The sequence below is a fragment of the Danio rerio genome, chromosome 8 (assembly GCF_049306965.1).
Source record: "Danio rerio strain Tuebingen ecotype United States chromosome 8, GRCz12tu, whole genome shotgun sequence".
NCBI classification, from domain to species: Eukaryota; Metazoa; Chordata; class Actinopteri; order Cypriniformes; family Danionidae; genus Danio; species Danio rerio.
This window is the reverse complement of record NC_133183.1, coordinates 27,248,135-27,266,934: the sequence shown is the minus strand read 5'-3', so window position 1 is coordinate 27,266,934 and position 18,800 is coordinate 27,248,135. Positions and strand designations below refer to the sequence as shown.

The window sequence follows — 18,800 nt, the reverse complement described above, 5'->3', positions numbered from 1 at the left end:
CCAATCTATACACTTGATGCAATACATTCAGGCAAGTACAGTTCTCTTGGCAACTGCCATACCTAGATGTGATTGTCATAATTGGTCACTCCAGAAAACACATTTCTGCTGCTCTGAGTCCAGTGGCATCTGCTTTACATTCATTGCACTGAGCAATGTAGGTTTAGATGCAGCTGCTCAGCTATGGAAATCACCTTAATGAAAGTCTCTACACACTGTTCTCTAATCTAAAGGCCACATTTAGATTCAGAGCTATTGACTCTGCAGAAATTTAGTGAGTTCTAGGAACTGTGCGCCTGTCTGTACAAAGCTTGAATTTACTTGGCTCCAGAGAGCACACCATTGTTTCACAAATATTTGTAGAAGCAGTCTGCATGCCTAGTGCTGGATTTTATACACCAGGGGTCAGGGACATGCACCAGAATTAAATTATCTGAAAAGGTCTCCCAGAACTTATGGTAATATACTGTATATAAAAAAAAAAATAATTAATTTACTTGGGGCCTTTCAGTGTAGGCGGCGGGACGCTGTGTACCCGAATCAGACCATATCTAGCAGAGGGCGAATCAGATACAGACTCTGACCTGTATACGCCGGGAGCACCATCCCCTCTCTCGTTTACAGGGGAGGGAACTTTCGGGGACAGGATGTGGCCTGGAATGAAGTAGTTTGTTGAAAAGATTTCCTGGATGTAGCTGATTAATTAATTAATTAATTAATTTGCTGCTGTTTAACTGCATTTTGCTGTGTGAATGTGGCCTTGGTGTGTTCCTATACCAGTTCTGAACAGTCTGTTCTTGTGCAGGTGGGAGCAATGGACCTTAAACTCAACTTTTTGGTCAGCATATACACGGCACAAATGGGCATCCCACGATCAGAAACCGAAGCTCTTTTAGGCTTCAAAATTGCGTACCCTGCTCCTCCTTACCACAGCCCTGACGAGAAGAGTGAGAAAGTGCCGGATGAGGATGAAAACAAAGGCAAGAGCCCATCTCCCATCAACCCCGGACCCAACGGGACTCTGACTGAGAGTCAGTGTCGGCCTTCTACCTCATGGCACCAGCAGGATGAGCATCCCCTCAGCGTGCCTCTCTGGAACAATAGTCGAGGAGTGTCACCGATTGGTACCGATGACCCATCACTGTACCGCTTACCGCCTCCGCCATTCCATGAGAGCATGGACAACAGCCGCTCACGCAGGTCCAGGAGACCCGTCCAGCAGCAGGCTGCTGTCGAAAGTGACACATCCCTCTCCATTCCCTCAGTGGACCATGAGGAGCTAGATCGCTCTTTCAGTGGCTTTAGCATTTCCCAGGCCAGGGAAGAGGATTACGTGCCTCCAGTAAGTCTGGGGCCTTTCGGTGGAGGCGGCGGGACGCTGTGTACCCGAATCAGACCATATCTAGCAGAGGGCGAATCAGATACAGACTCTGACCTGTATACGCCGGGAGCACCATCCCCTCTCTCGTTTACAGGGGAGGGAACTTTCGGGGACAGGATGTGGCCTGGAATGAAGTAGTTTGTTGAAAAAATTTCCTGGATGTAGCTGATGGACGTTTTAACTTGTCATAAAAATGTGGAACTGATTACAGACTCATGCAGCAGGAGCTGTGAAGAATGAATCCCAAAGATTTTGATGTAAAGAAAAAAAATTCAAACACGGAAGCTGCAGGTGTGTGGATTCACAAGTGGAAAAGATTGTGTGTATTTAATTACTGGCATGGATAAAATCAAACAAGGCACCTTTTCTTTATTAGTTTGCGTAATCACCACAGCTAATGGCTTATTAAATGCACTTTATCTTAGAACTATAATTTTTAATCACAATATATTTATTTATTTATTTATTTACATTGTCTTTTTCTGAAATGTGTTATGAGACTGTTATGAAAACGAGTAGTTAATCAGGGCATGTGTTCGTTGAATTAACTTTGAATTTTAGTTTGAAAGGTTTACTTTGGAGAAAATAGTTTGAGCCAAAGAAAAAGACGATAGAAAGCTGAGCATGACTTACAGGTACTTTACCCTCTTACATTTCTTATCTGTAGGATGGAAAAATTATTAAATATTTTATAGCCACATTTAAAGTCAAAGCACTTGCAGAGAGAGACACACTGTACTTTAGGAAATATTGAAAATTGCAGATACCTTGGGGAGGGTCATTGGAGAAATACTCATGCTATTGTATGCAATCGGTTTTAATTTCCTAGAACTGGTAACTTGCACTATGATAACATATTTTATGCTGTAGTGAAGAGGGCACTAAATAAGTATCAGACCTAAAAATACAATAACTGCATGGCATGTTTATGGAATATAGCTTGTTGACAACTTAATTGAGATTACGGCAGAAAGAAATAAAATAAAGGACAAAGGAATTGGAAAAATATCTAATTTATTTATTTGTTTTAATTTGTCAGGTCAGTTTTACTTTAAAAAGATTTGTTTTTACAGGTGTCCTGTACGGGCAAAAGACCACGTACAGTACATCTACAGATATGTCACTTAACAAAAACACAGAAACATTACATCTAAATGTGGTTTACATAACAAAACAGGGAAATCCATGTTAAAAGACAAATATTTTTCAAAGCTGTATTTCAAAGCACTGTTTAAACATTGCAATATTAGGTTGCACTCTGTAAGGAAATAAAGTTGGTCTTATCTCTGCTGGCCTATCTACTTTTTTTTGGTTTATCTGTTTAGATTTTGCATGGTCCTATGCAATAGTTACGTATATGCATGCATGCAAAACTTTTATTGTCTGTTTTGAATCATGTTGAATACGGAAGATACATGTGTATTCAGTAAGTCCATGTTGTCTGTTGCCCAGGAGTAAGACAGCAGCCCCACCACAGTCACAAGACTCAATGCGAACACTGACCGCAGCAGGAAAACACACTGTAAGAGATCAAGACAGAGTTTGTTCAGGGTCTAAACGGTTAGGTTGTGTAATATAATGAACTGCTAAAGGTCTGCAAATTTTCAAAGCTCAAAGTACGAGTAAATGTCTGCAAAAAGAAAAAACCGCTGAAATCCCTGGAAGGAGTTGTCAGTAATTTCAGTCTTAATTTCTTCACAGGTCTATGTAGGTTTTTTGGAAATTTGCAACTTTGTTCTTTGGCTCTCTGTGAAGGCGGTCACACTTTTTTCCTCTCCCATATCTCTCCTGTTTGTCTCCTCTTGTCTCATCCTATTCTATCTCTGAGGTTCTCCTTTCCCTGCTCTTCAAACAATTAAGCAATTTTGAATTGGATCAACTGGTCCCTGAACGCAATTGATCCAATCTTTTCTACGAGAAGTCTGGGTTCAGGGGAACTCAACTGTCCTGCAGAACGTTTGCTGCTGGATACATGATGGACGGGTGGGAGAAGTGGCGTGTAGTATGCCTGGCCGCTCTGTCCCTGGAGGATATTGAAGATATCTAGATATTCGGATATTTGATAATAGGGATTATGCTGATGGGCTCAGGCAGAGGCCTGAGGTATCGACATTTAATGAAAGAAGTCAGGGTGGCTCAAAACCCCAAAAAACCTGAATTGAAACGGTGGTGAGCAGAGTTGCTACAAACCAGACTGTGGCTATAGACTGCCAATTAGAAAACATCAGGGTAAAACTAGCGGCTTTGCATTGTGATTTGGACAGACCTAGAGATCAGTGACGGCATTAGATATCTGCGAAATTGGCAGATATTGACATAAATTTGAAAAACCTTTTCTTTTCTCAAATTCTTCTCTCCACTTCGCTCTCCAATTTTGCTAAAAGTGGATGACAAATAAAGGCTTCATCATCATAATGGTGTTGAACCGATAGCCTCGTGGGCAGTGTGCCAACATATAGCACAACGTGCTTTGTGTATCCCAAGTTTGGTCTGTTCTCACAGACCTTTCCTAATCCTTTCCGCCTTTCTTGCTCCAATTTCGCTTCCTGTCTACATATCCTGTCCTATCACAATAAAGGCATAATGTCTGTCTATATGATCTTCATTGGCTGCCTGTAAACAATGCCCACATAGACACTCAAAAACTACAATTGGATCTGAGGCCTGGAAGAGTTTTTTTTGGTCTGCATATAACAAAGACACTTTTTATTGTGCTGTAAAAACAGATCTGTTTTGCAAACACTTTCAAATGAAAAGGACTTGAAGCAACACAATCATGCAGCAACCACTAACTTAGTTTTTTTTTCGGTTGAATTTGTGCAACATACGTTCAAAAGCATGCACCAACTATTATTTAATTACCCTCATGTGATTCCAAACCTGAGTAACCTTTGTTCATTTTCAGAATATAAATTAAGACATTTTAGATCCGAGAGCTTCCTCATCCTCCATAGACAGCAATGTCAACCGCTTCGAATGTTATCACTTGATTGAATGGACGGTATTAGTGGTTATCAGCTGATAGATATGGGCCAGCAGGGGACTTCTGCGCCTACTGATAGGCCTTGAAAGCTGTTATCATCCATTCAAATGGTTAATCAGCTATACTGCTATATAATCTATAGAGAAGACTCCAGAGGCAGATATGTTTTTACATTACTGTTAACAGTTGGGGTGGGAATATAGATGTTATTAAAATTCAATTCATGGAAAATTTAAGGAATAATATAAAAAAATTCTCGTTAACTTCCAGCCTCAGTTGTATATGATCTATAGCCAAATAACCATGTGGATAACAGCCTTCTGAACCTACTAGTAGAGGCAGAAGGCCCCTACTGGCCCATATCTATCAGCTGATAATCACTAATAATCCCCATTCAATCGAGTGATAACATTCGAATCTGCTGGCAATGTTTCTAACTTGTTCAAAGTCCATAGAAACACCACAAAATCCACAGACCACATGCCTTCAGCGGTTCAATCAGAATATTATCAAGCTATGAGAATACTTTCAGTGCACAATTTAGGTGAACTATCCCTTTAATGCCATCCTTATTATTGTTCTCACAACGCAGAACCTTTTGCATGCTAAACACTTTTTAAACCTCAAACAGCATTTTTTAAATCTGTATAATGTGTATGTATTTTAGTGTATGTGTGCAAGAGAAAAATAATATGTCTGCACATTTTATAAATGAGGCTCTGAGTTCTTGAATGATCCATTTCAAATAATGTAAGAAAATGGCTGATCGTGCAGTTTGTAGTATGATAAATGTTGTATTTTTTGACCTTGGATGGATGTAAACATAATATAGGAGAAAACCTTCAGTGCTGATTTACTGCACAGCCTGATTAAATGCAGTAAATTGCATTGTACTTGAATAATGGCAATCTCAGAACCTACATAGCTGTTTATATGATGAATGTCCGCACATTTTCTACATTATTTACTGTAGATGAACTCTGTTGTTATTTCTGCACTTAAAATGCAAATATGTTTATGCTTATGAGGACAAAAAAACACTTTTTTCAAACCTGTGCCCAAATTAAAAATTGAACTAAAATATGACCTTTTTCAATTTTGTTTATAGAGGTTTTATTTTTGGTCAAACTTTTTCTTTTTTAATCTTTCAGTTTAATATTTACCTTATTTCTCTTGCGCGGTTCCTTCAGCTGCTTGTCTGCCCTTTGTAAGCCTTTAAGTAAGACTTTGGGCCTTCCTGTGTACAAGCGTCTCTCGTGTGGTTCATCAGAATCACTTTGGTCCTGAAACACGCAGTGAGCCGTAAGATAGTGACACTTTGCAATTTCTTAATTACTTTGTGCTATGTCTTAACCTCTCACCTTTATCTTTAGAGCTCTGGAAGTATCCTCTTCTGTGTATGATTCCTGTTCACTGCTGCACGGCAATGTCAAAAACTAATTTACAAATCTGAAACATGAGTTGTATTTAAAGCTTAATTAAATTCATCTTACCTCTCATTATCTTCCTCGTTTTGAGAATCTTGATGCAGCCCATACAGACCTTTCTGACTTCTGTCTGTTACTGTCCAGAGAGGAAATTACATTACATTTTGTTCATGTACATCATTTTACAACATATCTAATATGTAAACTTTAAGGCCTTTATGACTTTTAAATCTTTTAAATCTTTCTTTTAAATGTTGAAATATAATTTATTCCTGAAATTTTAGTCTTTGGTGTTACTTGATCTTTCATCCTTCAATATCAATGATGAAAACACAGGACTAAATATAATGTTTAAAAGAAAACAATTTGTAGTGTCGTAAATGGCTTTACTGTCACTTTTTGTAGTAACTACCAAATATAAGTGTTAGTTAAATATAATGCAAATATAAGTATTAGTTTCTTTCCCAAAAACCATACTTACCTTTGTGTTTTTCTTGACCAGACTCTTCATAGAATTTGTTTAATGCTTCAGTTCTTTCTTGTTGCATTTCTCTCTCTATTTCGATTTTCAACTTCTCCAAGAAATCATCCTCATCATCAAGGATCGTCTTACTTGAGTTTGTTTTATAAAACTCTTCTTCGCCAATACCGTAATCGTATTCGTCAAACATTACATTGTCCTCATCCCTCAGAAGTGCACTAATATTTTCTAAAGTGTCTGAAGCTTGTCTGCTGTTGTCGTTGTTGCTTTGGTCTTGGAATAAACTCGATTCTGAAGGATGCTGCTCATACATGCAACATTTTGTGTTAAGATCCTCTTCACTGCTGTGTAAACGGCAACATCCCACACACAAATCAAATGTATGAGCTTATTGCACTAAACTAACTAAAGATATGTGTTTTACAAAACATTTTATTTACATTTTCAATGTCAAAACTATGGAAGCCATCTTACCTGTCACTTTCCTCCTCATACAGAGAGTATTTTGGCTCCAAACAAAATGTCACTAGTGGGGTTCGATCTGTTGTTATGAAAGGATTATACAAGCTGTTAATTGCTTTTTTTTTTTTTTTAATCCTTTAAGATATTAATTATGTCATAATTAAAGTATCAGTTCACCCAAAAAAATGATAATTATGTTATTAATTACTTGCCCTCATGTACTTAAGTTATAAATCCGCTAAGACCTTCTTTCATATTTGGAACATAAATTAATATGTTTTAGATAAAATTTAAGATATCTGTCTTATATCAAAGACAGCAATAGTTCAGAGACATTCAAAGTCCAGAAAAAAACCCAAAGAACATTGTAGAAACGTTCCGTGTGGCTTTAGCGGTTTAGTCCTAATCAAACGAAGCAATAGCAATGTTAGGTGCCAAAAAAACTCAGTAAAGGTTTCATAAGTGTACTTGGAGCTTTGTATGATTACAGTTGAACCACTGAAGTCAGATAAAATGTTTTGACAATGTTTTTTTTTTTGTTTCCTTTTGGTTCCTCCAGACTGTTGCTGTGTATGGAGGATGAGGGAGCTCTTGCATTTGATTTAAAATAAATCTCAGTGGATTGAAACGGCACGTTGATTGGACACATTTTCAATTTCTGGGTGGACTTTAAGAGTAATCTGCAGTTCTATTGTGTGTCACTTTAAATATACAATCTGAATAAGACAGGAAAGTTGACAAAGAAGGTTAAAACATTAGGTGCAAATGGGAATGGGTCTCCTTCGTTTACTTGCAATCTGATCAATCAAAGCACATATTTATGCAAGTACCTTTAAAATATAACAAAAAAACATGTACCTTTGTTTTCCTCGCCTTCAACAGTGTTGTAGTATTTGTTAAATGCTTTAATTCTTTCCTTTTCTTTCTCCCAGTCTCTTTCGGACCCCTCTCCTTCATTCTCCAGATCTTCCAGGAGACTGTCCTCTTCATCACAGAGAGCTTCTTCCCCATTAATATCCCAGTCATATTCATCAAACTTCAGGTTGTCCTCATCCATCACAGACCAAAATGTTCCAGGTAACAAAACGGTGATGTCTTCACTGTTATCTTTTGATTTGCAGGCCTCTGATGAATATAACTTACTACTGCAGGTTTCAGTTGAATGTCTCTCAGGTAAACCTCCCTTTTTAGATCCTGGATGAATGCTTGAGGAACTTACATCACATTTCTCTGAATCTGTGACTAGAACATCCCCTACTTTAAGCTCAACATCTGTTGAAAAATCCTCAATGAAGGTGTGATCTTGTTTCAGGAGAGTTGGCTTGTTTTTCTCTGTTTGGAATGGCAAATCAGGTTTTTCGTCTTGGATTTTGCAGTAGTCACCATCGCAGCTGATATCGCCATCATATTCGGGCTGCACGTTCTTGTAGGAAGCACTGGATTTAGATTGGACATTTGCAGCGATCTCAAAATCAGGACTTTCCCCAGCAATCGAAATCTCACTGCTATAATGGTCATCTCTAAAACTGACCTGCTTTATCCGGAATAAAGTGTCATCAGATTTCCTAGATGTGGTCGTCTCATTCAGATCCTCATTCTTGACACATGTAGGCACGTCTGCATGATCCACACTTACGTCTTCAGCATCTTTTCTTAAAGTTACAGCTTGGTAACTCATGGTCAGTTCTTCCATCTTCATCTCACCTGACCAACCTAAGCCATCGTCTAGCTTGGTGTCCATGGTTTGACCTTCACCACTGTCTCCACTATCACTTCGAGACAGATCAGAGGGATATTCTGCTAAGCCTTCCTCTTCTCTCTCAAGATCGTCTTCTGTAAACTCTTTCAATTCATCCCCAGACTGGACCTCTATTGATTCTACAGGCCAGTCTTGCAATGTTGAGCCAAGACAGTAGAGTTTATTATCATCCTTTGTGCTCTTCAGCTCCACCGTGTCCTCTTCTGATGTTGAGCTCTCATTTTCAGATTCATCCACCATCTGGTGGGACAACAGATGGGAAGTGGACTTCTTGTGAGACCTCATTGTATCCAAATCAAGTAGAGGCTCTTTTTGAAGGGCCATTTTCTGCATATTGTCATTTTCAGCTTGATGGATATCTTCGAATCCATCCTCTCTACTTTCCTCATCATGCAAGCTTAATTGCTGATCTTGGGTCGGTGTCTTATTTTCATCTGAATTGTTGTCATCCAATGAACCACCAAGCGTAGATCCTGGCTTCATGTTTTGTTCATCTAATGAGAAGTCGCTATTGTTCTCTGGACAGTTTTTAATTTCCTCTTCTCTATTTTTACACTCCAAATCTAAGTCAAACTCAGTTCCACTGTACTCTCTGTTATTTTTTTCATTGTCCTGCATATCTGCTGCATTTTGAGGTGTGTTTATGCTGTGTTCTGTTGTGGTTTCATCATCACAGTGCAAACGTTCAATATTTTTACTCTCAAAATCTACTTCAGAGTCCGATTCACTGGATTCTTGGTCACTGTTGTTGTCGTTCTCTATATCTGCCTCATTTTGAGGTGTATTTATATTGTTTGCTGCTGTGGTGTCATCATCAGAGTGCAAACGATCACTATTTTTACTCTCAAAATCTACTTCATAGTCAGATTCACTGGATGTTTGGTTACTGTTGTTGTCGTCCTCCATATCTGGTGCATTTTGAGATGTGTTTATATTGTTTTCTGCTGTGGTGTCGTCATCTACTTCAGAATCACTTTCACTGGATTCTTTGTTACTGTACTCGTTGTCCTCCATATCTGGCATATCTTGAGATACATCAACACTGTGTGCCATTGCAGTGTCGTCATCAAAATGTAGATGCTCAAAGTTTGGCTCTGTTTTTATTGTTTTAAAAAGCAGGTATATGTACAATTTAGTATTTATCAGAAACATTTTTTATCAGAAAGTTTATAGACATAAAAAACAACACAATCTAATTCAACATACCGAATGAAAAAAACACCTGTGCAAATTCAGTTCTATATAATCCGAGCCCATGTTTTTTTAAGAGACTCTTTTTTTTTTTTTTTTTTAAGAAATTGATTATTGAGTCACAATACTTGTTGAATAATAGATTTAGTTGTAGATATAATTAACTGCACAACTGGCTACAAAGTGAAAAAGAGTTTAAATCTTACCTGGGAATGCATCAGTCAGAAAATCTGCAATGTTTTGGTCCATGTTTTTTAAAATTTAATTTCTTCTCGTACAGAAAAAATCTGATACAGACATGACAGACACTCCACTTAATGTTCCACCACTTGACAAAATGAGAGTGTGATGCTTACCGCTTCGTGACATCGCTTCCTGTTTAAACAGTGCCATGAAAACACGAACATGAACACCTTAAAATGTAACTAAAAAATTTACACTTGTATATAAACACTATTAAATATAAGAATCAAAGGGTTAAATAGATGTGTTTTAACCTATACAAACTTGATAAATTACATCTTACTAAATAGTTAGTGTGTTTGTGCACGTGTGTGTGTGTTTCTGCAGGAACTTCAGGCTTGTATGACATTTTCTAGGTTGTGGTTTGCAAAGTTTAACCGCAGCACATTGCCTCTATATTGATGCATCCTTCTTATGAGTTGCACGGTAATTTTATTCAGAGCATTTCGGCGTATTTCCGTCAGACAGTTTAGTTTGTGCTTTTAAAATGGGCAAGAGATTTTTTTACAGCTTCTACGTTGCTGCAAATTTGTGTATTCGGTTTAATAGCATGAATTATATATTGAAATTAGAGTCAAAGAAAACAAGAGACTCACTGCTTCTTTTGTTCACAACAGGGTAAGGGACTAGCATAAAAAGATTTATGTTAAATATATCAATCTACACATCAGATTTCAAGATTAGAGAACAATTTATAAACGTAATTTATTTTTCTTCAGAAAATAAAACTGACTAAAAATAGTAGGAAGATTACAGGTTCATCAGCTATTGACACATATACAGCAATAGCTGCGAACTATCTGAAAGGGTTTTTATTATTTCAGATTTTATAGTGTTCTCTCTCTCTCTCTCTCTCTCTCTCTCTCTCTCTTTCAAAGTTCAAGTTGCTTTATTGGCATGACATATATATAAATATATATATATATATATATATATATATATATATATATATATATATATATATAGAGAGAGAGAGAGAGAGAGAGAGATAGATAGATATACTGGGATATTTATGCACAACCATCTCTAGGGTTTACAGAGAATGTTGCAAAAAAAGAGAAGATATACGGCAGTTCTGTGGGGGAAAATGCCTTGATGATGCCAGAGGTCAGAGGAGAATGGCCAGACTGGTTAGAACTGATAAAGGCAACAGTAACTCAAACAGCCACTCGTTACAACAGCAATATACAGAAGAGCATATCTAAATGCACAACACGTTGAACCTTGAGGCAGATGGGCTACAGCAGCAGAAGACCACACCTGGTGCCACAACAGGAAACTGAGGCTACAATTCACAAGCTCATCAAAATAGAACAATAGAAGATTGGGAAAACGTTGCCTAGTCTGAGTGTTGATTTATGCTGCGACATTCAGATGGTCAGGTAGAGTTGGTGAAAGCATGAATCCATACTTGTATCAATGTGTCAGGCTGCTGCTAATGGTGTAATGGTGTGCTGGATATATTCTTGGCACACTTTGTGCCCATTAGTACCTGTTGAGCATTGTGTCAATGCCACAGCCTACCTGAGTATTGTTGCAATGTCCATCTCTTTATGACCACAGTGTACCCATCTTCTGATGGCTACTTCCAGCAGGATAACGCGCCATGTCATAAAGCGTGAATCATCTCAGACTGTTTTCTTGAGCATGACCAATGAGTTCACTGTACTCCAATGGCCTCCACAGTCACTAGACTGTGTCTTTGCCATGAAGGATTTAGGCAGTTCTGAAGGCAAAATGGGTCCAACCCAATACTAGTAAGGTGTACCAATTTAAGTGGCCGGTGAGTGCATCATACTATTACTACTTTATATAGTATTTATAGTAAATACACTTTTAAACATAACTTTTTTCCCCGATATACATTCATAAAAATTAAAGTTCTTTATTGACATTGATTGTTCCATGAATAATATGTTTTATATATTATCTTTCTATTGCACACACTGTTCTTTATAGTGAAAAGTGTTCTTAAGAGATATATCGGTAAGACTTTACAATAAGGTTCATTAGTTAATGCATTTACTAAAATGAACTAATCATTAACAACACATCTACAGCATTTATTAATCATAATTGAACACTTACTAATGCATTATTAACATCCAAGTCCATGCTTGTTAACATTAGTTAGTGCACCATGATTTAACATGAACTAACGATAAACTACTGTATTTTCATTAACTAACATTAACTAACATGAACAAATATAGTAGTAAATGTATTGTTCATTGTTTGTTCATGTTAGTAAATGCAGTAATTAACATTAACTAATGAACCTTATTGTAAAGTGTGACCAATATATCTTTCACACAAGCAAAAGGTCTTTTAAGAACAGTTCATATTTAGGGAACTAAAACGAATAAAATATAAAACGTTTTTATTTGTCGATACACAATGTCCTTCCAAGTAGCAACAGTCCTGTAGCAATAAATGATCACAGTATCAGGCTGATAATTATTTAAAATTAGTATCTGTACTTTGCAGGTCGTTTTCACAGATATGTATCATTTTACAGTTCATGGCGCAGGAGGTAGCGATGGTTTGCTTTTAAATCCACTTCTACTGGAAAGTGGTCACTGACTTCCAAAGCCTATAAGTGCAAAGAAACAGAAATAAATAAACATTTTTACTTACTCTTTAAAGAAATGAATAGATCAGTATAATTATTTACCTCTTCCTCAGAGAGATTAAATTCCTGTTTGAAGTTGAACGGTTGAGCGGATTCCGGAACTATCCCAGAAATGAGCTCTTTTCCATGAATAATAATCCTTCAGAGGGTTTTCAGAAAGATTGAACAGAAGGGTTATCAAATATTTATCGGCATGGCATTGTGAAACTGTGAAGTATAATAAAAGAAATGATATATGCTAAATGTATGTCTGACTCAGAGCAGCAGGAATGAGTCCCAAGACCTAAAAATAATGTTTTATTTGCCCTCAAGTCAGTTTTTTTTTTAAAGGTCTTGCTCAAGAATTATTTTTTTCTACAACATGTACAACATCAGTACTGTCTGACTTGTGCTTTTAGATGTTATAAAGTATTGTTTGCTTACAAGCAGCTCAAAAGGGTGTACAGACTAGAAAACTCATCTAATTTTAGTCCTTTTTTTGTTTTCGTTCACATTGCTAATTATTCTACAGTATATAATATTTGAAATATCCAGGCCATTAGAAAGTCACATCAAGCTAAGTTTATTCTTATCTATTTTTTTTAGCTCCACATTCTTTCTGTGAAAAATTCCTTGCTTTATTAAACATCACTTGAGAAATATTTGCACTTTAAGTGAATCAAAAAAGTTTTTCAAACTTGTTTGTTCAATAGTTTTGAGACAATTTTGATGAAAAGTTTTTAAATGACTTGCTGATTGTGGTTTATGGCTTATTTTAACAAGGGTATTTTTTGTTGTTGAGGAGAAAGACTTATCCTTATGGAAAACATTTCCAACCAGTACTGCTGAAGAAGTGATGCAATCCTCTGATTTGGCCTACAATATAATGTCATCCCTGCAGCGCTTTGTTGTCTTTAACATCACTGTGTTGGTTTGCTGTACCTGTCATAAGCGCAGCGTGTTTTTTCACGCACTGTAGTGTCTTGTTCGTCTCTGATCAACCAGTGGAACTTTGGGTCACTCCTGAGACGCACATTTCTCAGTCCTTTATTAGTGACGTAGTTGCAGGCGGCATTTAAGTCTCCCAGAAACATCACATTCTAGATAAGAATGATACAAACATACAGAGAGGCCATCAGAAAGGAAAATAGTACAATTGCATTAATTTGAACAAAAAGTTTAAGACTGTGGTGTAAAAATAAAAATGTTTGGGGGAAAATATAAACAACATTTTATCAAGAGCAGAAACTAACAGAGCCATTTAAATATGAAATTTACTTAAATTTTTAGTTTTTGATTTTATTTTAATTTTATTTGTTTATTTTTTATTTTTTTGCAGATGTTAGGTGATGTTACGTAAACATACTATTATGCTAATGAATATTGATAAAATTGGTAAAAAATCTATTAATTATTTTTACTGGTCACTGTATACAATCTAATATATTGGATACGTATGTATAATTAAAATCCAAATAATTAGCTCTCTTGTGAAATTTTATTAGTTTTTCAAAATTTCCCAAGTGGTGTATAAAAAAGCAAGGACATTTTCCTGTTACATTTGAAGAGTGACATCTGAAATTTCCATAGAAAATTAATCTTTTTCTCAGCCTCCTGTGTTTATGTTGAGTCATTTCACTTTAAAGACCATGAGAAGGACTTATCCTGTGCCATAAAAGTGAAATTACTGTTTGCATCTAAACTCATTTTTTCATCTAGAGAAAGTATTATTTCTTTTAGTTAGGCTGGAATAGAAGCGTTTTTTTATATTATATATATATATATATATATATATATATATATATATATATATAAGGTTAATATTAGCCTCATTAGGAAATTATCTTATTCAATTGGCTACAGAACTAACCATTGTTATACAATGACTTTTCTAATTAACTTAACATACCTAGTTAACCTGATTAACAAAGTTAAGCCTGTAAACTGTACTTAAAGCTGAATACTCGTATCTTGCAAAATAACTAGTAAAATATTATGTATTTTCATCATAGCAAAGACAAAAGAAATTAGTTAGTTAAACTACTGCACTATAAAAAAAATCTTGCTGACTTAATTCTTTAGTTGAATCAAATTAACTTTTTTAGTTATCTCAACTTATATTAAAAATTTGTAAAAAAAAAAAAAAAAAAAGGGGGCCACTTAGGAAATCTTTGAAAAAGAATAAACAGGAGAGCTAACAGTTTTCTCTTCAACTGCATTTATTATACATTAAATATGTTTGCTGTACCTCAGTTTTCCATTTCTTCTTGACGGTTTGAAAGACCTCGTACAGTGAATCCATTTCTTTCATTGCACTCTTAGGAGAGGTGTGCTGACCAATCAGGACAAAATTCTTCACCACTGTAAGAAGACACAACCAATCAGATCAAACATATGCATGCTGTTTTATTCTGCTGGTATTATGAGACTTACAGGTTGTTGGAGAGTGGACCAGTATGATGAAGGGCTCTCTGGAAAAGACTTCTGATGCACTTTCATTGACCTCTGGGTGCTCGTATTGCTCTTGCACCTGTAGCATGTCTTTTCTGTCAACACAACAATTATGTTCACTGCAGATCACTTTCATTATAATGGGTATACAAATCTGTGTATATTTAATTTTTTTTTTACCTGTAAATATACACATACTGCTCTTTGTATGTTTTCTTCCCCAATCTTTTACTCTCTAAATGGGCATAAATATGAGATTTGTCGAATCTGGAGGAAGGAAAGGGAAAACAATGTGTTGGATGTTCTATATTCATCAGTGAAACCACATTGAGTAAAAATCATGGTTAAGTCTCTTACTGAAATCAGAAAACTAAAACCATTTATAAGTATTAACTAAAAAAAAGTAAATATGTGAAAAGTGAAAATGGTTTACATGGAGCATTTTTAAATATCCTTTAAATACTCCACCAAGAAAAAAACTGAAATGCATTTCTTAACTTAATGTCGCTAGTTAAGACACTCAATGCATTTTTATTTCAACATCCCATAATTTCTAAAATATCAACATTTACCAAATGGCTGATATGTCGGTTTATGGTAAAAATACTGGAATTAATACTTATACTATTAAAATCTGAAAATATGAAGTTTTAGACCAATTTATTTAAAAAATATTAAAAATTAAACATTTTTGAATACTAAATCACCTTTATTTTTTTAAGTTTGCTATAAAATATTTTTAGATTCTTGTTTAACATGTTTTCTTTTTGTTTTTTTTTACAATAAAACCACAAGCGCAGTAGTGCAACAGAACTGTGTAATGTAAACTATTATTTAAAACAGTTATTCTTTTAATGACTTCAACAGTCATTATTTTAAAACAGTCAAAATATGGTCAGTCATTTGGTAGAGCAGGCAGTTAAGTTAATCTTACATTATAATAATTTATTCCCTTGTTTCATTGAATTCTGGCTATATGGTAAGATTTGGTTCATTTGTTGTTAAATCCATTTTTTTATTTATTTTTTTGTATTGTGAGCATGATTTATTAAAAAGAGCAAAGAAGTTAATTAACTTTTAGGATCAATATGATTTTTCTTTTCTTTTTTTTTTTTTCTTTTTTTTTTTTTTTAAAGAAGCCAATTGCTCACCAAAGATGCATGCATAGTTTATATAAAATAAAAAAATCAGTAAAAACTTGTGAAATCTTAATACAATTTCAAATAACTTTACTGATTTTTACAAAAACACTTTATTTTGATGGGCCATTTGAGTATTTGTAGACGGTCTGCTTATTCTCTTTTTTTTTTATTCTTTTTTTTATTATTTTCTTTTAAAGTCCAGTTCACACTATATAGTATAGTATATATACTATATAGTATCTGTTGATACTGCTCCTTTAACATACATTGAACTGACTATAAAAAACATTGCAAGTACATGTCAATTTACACTAACACTAACCCCAATCTAATAGTAATCTAATCTAATAATCTAATATACAGTACTCAGCATAATTGAATACACCCCATTTTTTAAATGAATATTTTTCTCAGTGAATATATTAGGCAATGTATTTTGGTGCATTTAAACAAAACATTAAACAGATATATTTATTCAATAATATTTTAGTCACCAAACATATTTAGAAATTAAGAGATAATACAATTAAATTTAAGTAAAATATTTTTAAAAAATTACAACCTACAAAATTTCAACAAAATGTATTGCTTCTGTTGATTTTTTTTACTCTTTTTTTTTATTTGTATATGATATTTTTCTATAACATATAAATTTGACTGTACTTGTTTTTGGACTGTTATCATACGTTTTTCTTGTTCGATAATATATATATATATATATATATATATATATATATATATATATATATATATATATATATATATATATATATATATATTATAAATTACTTCAAAAGTAGGTGTACCCATTTTTGCTGCACACTGTATATATGTGTACACAACTAATAATACAAACTAATATAAGTAATATTTACCTGTTCAGACTCATCAACAGTGCAGAAATGGCTTCTCCTCTAGAATCTCGAACCTCTTGAATCAAACTCAGGTCACAGCGAGAAATAATCTAGAAATGTACAAAACGCTTTTAGAATTTCCAGCATTTAAGATAAACTTAATTTGCAATCTCTAAAAACACTTGTACCTTTGTCAAAATCTCCATAACTCTAGTATTGCTGGCCTTTGCTTCTCCATAGCTTTGGATGTTGAAGGCGCAGATCTTCAGGGAAATTACACAAGTCCACAAACACAGTCCAATAAAACACAGCAGAAGAGGCGGCCTCATTGATCACAACCTCTAGAAATTCCTGAAATTACAATCATGAGATGAAACATCACAATATTAAATACAATAATAGTATTAATCAAATTTGAAAATATCTTTATCTTAACCTCAGGCTTACAGCACTGTCATATTGTACATTTTTTGAACAGCACTTACAGTTTTGCATCATTTTTCTGCTGCAATTTAGTCATCAAAAAGTATTTTGTCATTCTAAGCATATCAGAAAATGCATTACCACAAAGGCATATGAAATGACTCACCCTGTAAGATGCCTGTCAAGCTTTTCTGAGTGATCTAGAGTTGTAGTGGATGTTTTTTCATTGGTCTCGGGTTATCTCTACACAGGAAACCATGGTGCAAAGTTGTGTTGGGCAAGAGGAGGGGCAGTGTGTGAATGTGTTTAAATGAGCTGTGTCAGAGCTCCAGTAGTGTGCAGGTCAGTCTGGAACACTAAAGAGAGTCACCTGTCATGACAATGTGCTTTTCAGCCATTCAACAGGATGGTATTGTTGTTTTATTCTCAGTGTGTGCTGCAAACTAAAAGAAGCGCAGGCTCCTATCTGGAAATCATCTTTTAGTGAAACAAAGACACGGCTCGAAATACAGATACAATTTAATACTTATGGCAAAATACAAAGCTTACAAAGAGAAATTGTTCAAGACTTACAATTGTGCTTGAACAATGGAATGTACCGTTTTTAAAATCATAAATATCATAAATGGTACAATTTATATATGGGATACAGATTTAGATATTAAGGCATTATATCACCTTTGGTTTGTGATATAAAGCCAGTTATACACAGGTTTGGTCCCTTTTTTATGGAAGCTTGTTTCACAGAAAAATTTACAAAAAAGGTAATTGCGTGTTTATTTCTCACATTCTGGTTTATTAAATCACAATTGTGACTGTATTGTGCAATATCATGATGTAAACTTCAATATCATGATTTAATCAGGAGGAAAAATATAGAAATTGCTAAAAGTCAGAATTGCTAGAAATCTTAAAATTGAGGAAAAAAGGTTATTTCTTAGAAGACAAAAACAGAATTTGAGATATAAACTCATAATTGCATGAAATAAAGTCAGATATCTAAGAATTTTTTAAAAATGTTTGAGTAAATCGAAATCACAAAAAATCTAATAAATGCAGAATTGTGTGGGGAAAAAACATCTTTCTCAGGCCTGTTGCCCGAAGGGGTTCAAGTGGTTCGAAAGACCCACCTATACCCACTAAAAAAGTCCAGAAGTTGACCCCTATATAAGCTCATTTATCCCATTTTTGACTGCTATTCCATCATAAATTGTGAAAATTATAGATAGAAGAAGGCTTTAAGACAGTTTTCAATTTTAATTATTCAAGTGGCCAAATTCTGAAAGTTGAACGAGCTGGCCAGTTTTTTTTTTATTAGCCCAAAGGCTACAGTTTTTATTTTAAAACCAATTTTACCAGATTCCTATTTGTTTTAATTGATGAATGATAATA

At 34.9% G+C, this 18,800-nt stretch overlaps 3 protein-coding genes across 14 annotated transcripts in view; 1 reads left to right on the top strand and 2 right to left on the bottom strand.

Annotated features, from left to right (window-relative positions):
- kcnq2a (potassium voltage-gated channel, KQT-like subfamily, member 2a) overlaps positions 1-2,669 on the top strand; it is a 55,451-nt gene extending 52,782 nt beyond the window's left edge. For all 11 annotated transcript variants that reach the window (XM_073909021.1, XM_073909019.1, XM_073909020.1 and 8 more), the window contains one exon: positions 806-2,669. In XM_073909021.1, the coding sequence (XP_073765122.1) occupies positions 806-1,519 (714 nt within the window). In that variant the 3' untranslated portion in view covers positions 1,520-2,669. The remainder of the gene's footprint in view (positions 1-805) is intronic.
- si:dkey-183p4.10 lies at positions 2,381-10,288 on the bottom strand. 2 transcript variants are annotated; one of them, XM_001344771.7, is made up of 8 exons: positions 9,891-10,288; positions 7,593-9,587; positions 6,747-6,813; positions 6,273-6,616; positions 5,858-5,927; positions 5,726-5,780; positions 5,528-5,647; positions 2,381-2,901 (listed from the first exon to the last, which is right to left on the bottom strand). In XM_001344771.7, the coding sequence occupies exons 1-8, from the start codon at positions 9,931-9,933 to the stop codon at positions 2,758-2,760; spliced, it is 2,838 nt and encodes a 945-aa protein (XP_001344807.2). In that variant the 5' UTR covers positions 9,934-10,288; the 3' UTR covers positions 2,381-2,757. The 2 variants fall into 2 exon arrangements, with proteins under 2 accessions (XP_001344807.2, XP_005167174.1); XM_005167117.6 differs by having other exon boundaries at positions 6,273-6,613.
- A 2,004-nt stretch (positions 10,289-12,292) lies between these two features.
- Positions 12,293-17,621, bottom strand: dnase1l1l (deoxyribonuclease I-like 1-like). The gene is made up of 9 exons (NM_001002403.1): positions 17,575-17,621; positions 17,174-17,336; positions 17,007-17,095; positions 15,170-15,256; positions 14,972-15,084; positions 14,787-14,899; positions 13,481-13,638; positions 12,602-12,698; positions 12,293-12,520 (listed from the first exon to the last, which is right to left on the bottom strand). Exons 2-9 carry the CDS (start codon positions 17,312-17,314, stop codon positions 12,440-12,442), a joined length of 879 nt encoding a protein of 292 aa, NP_001002403.1. The 5' UTR covers positions 17,315-17,336; positions 17,575-17,621; the 3' UTR covers positions 12,293-12,439.
- Between the last annotated feature and the right edge of the window lie 1,179 nt (positions 17,622-18,800).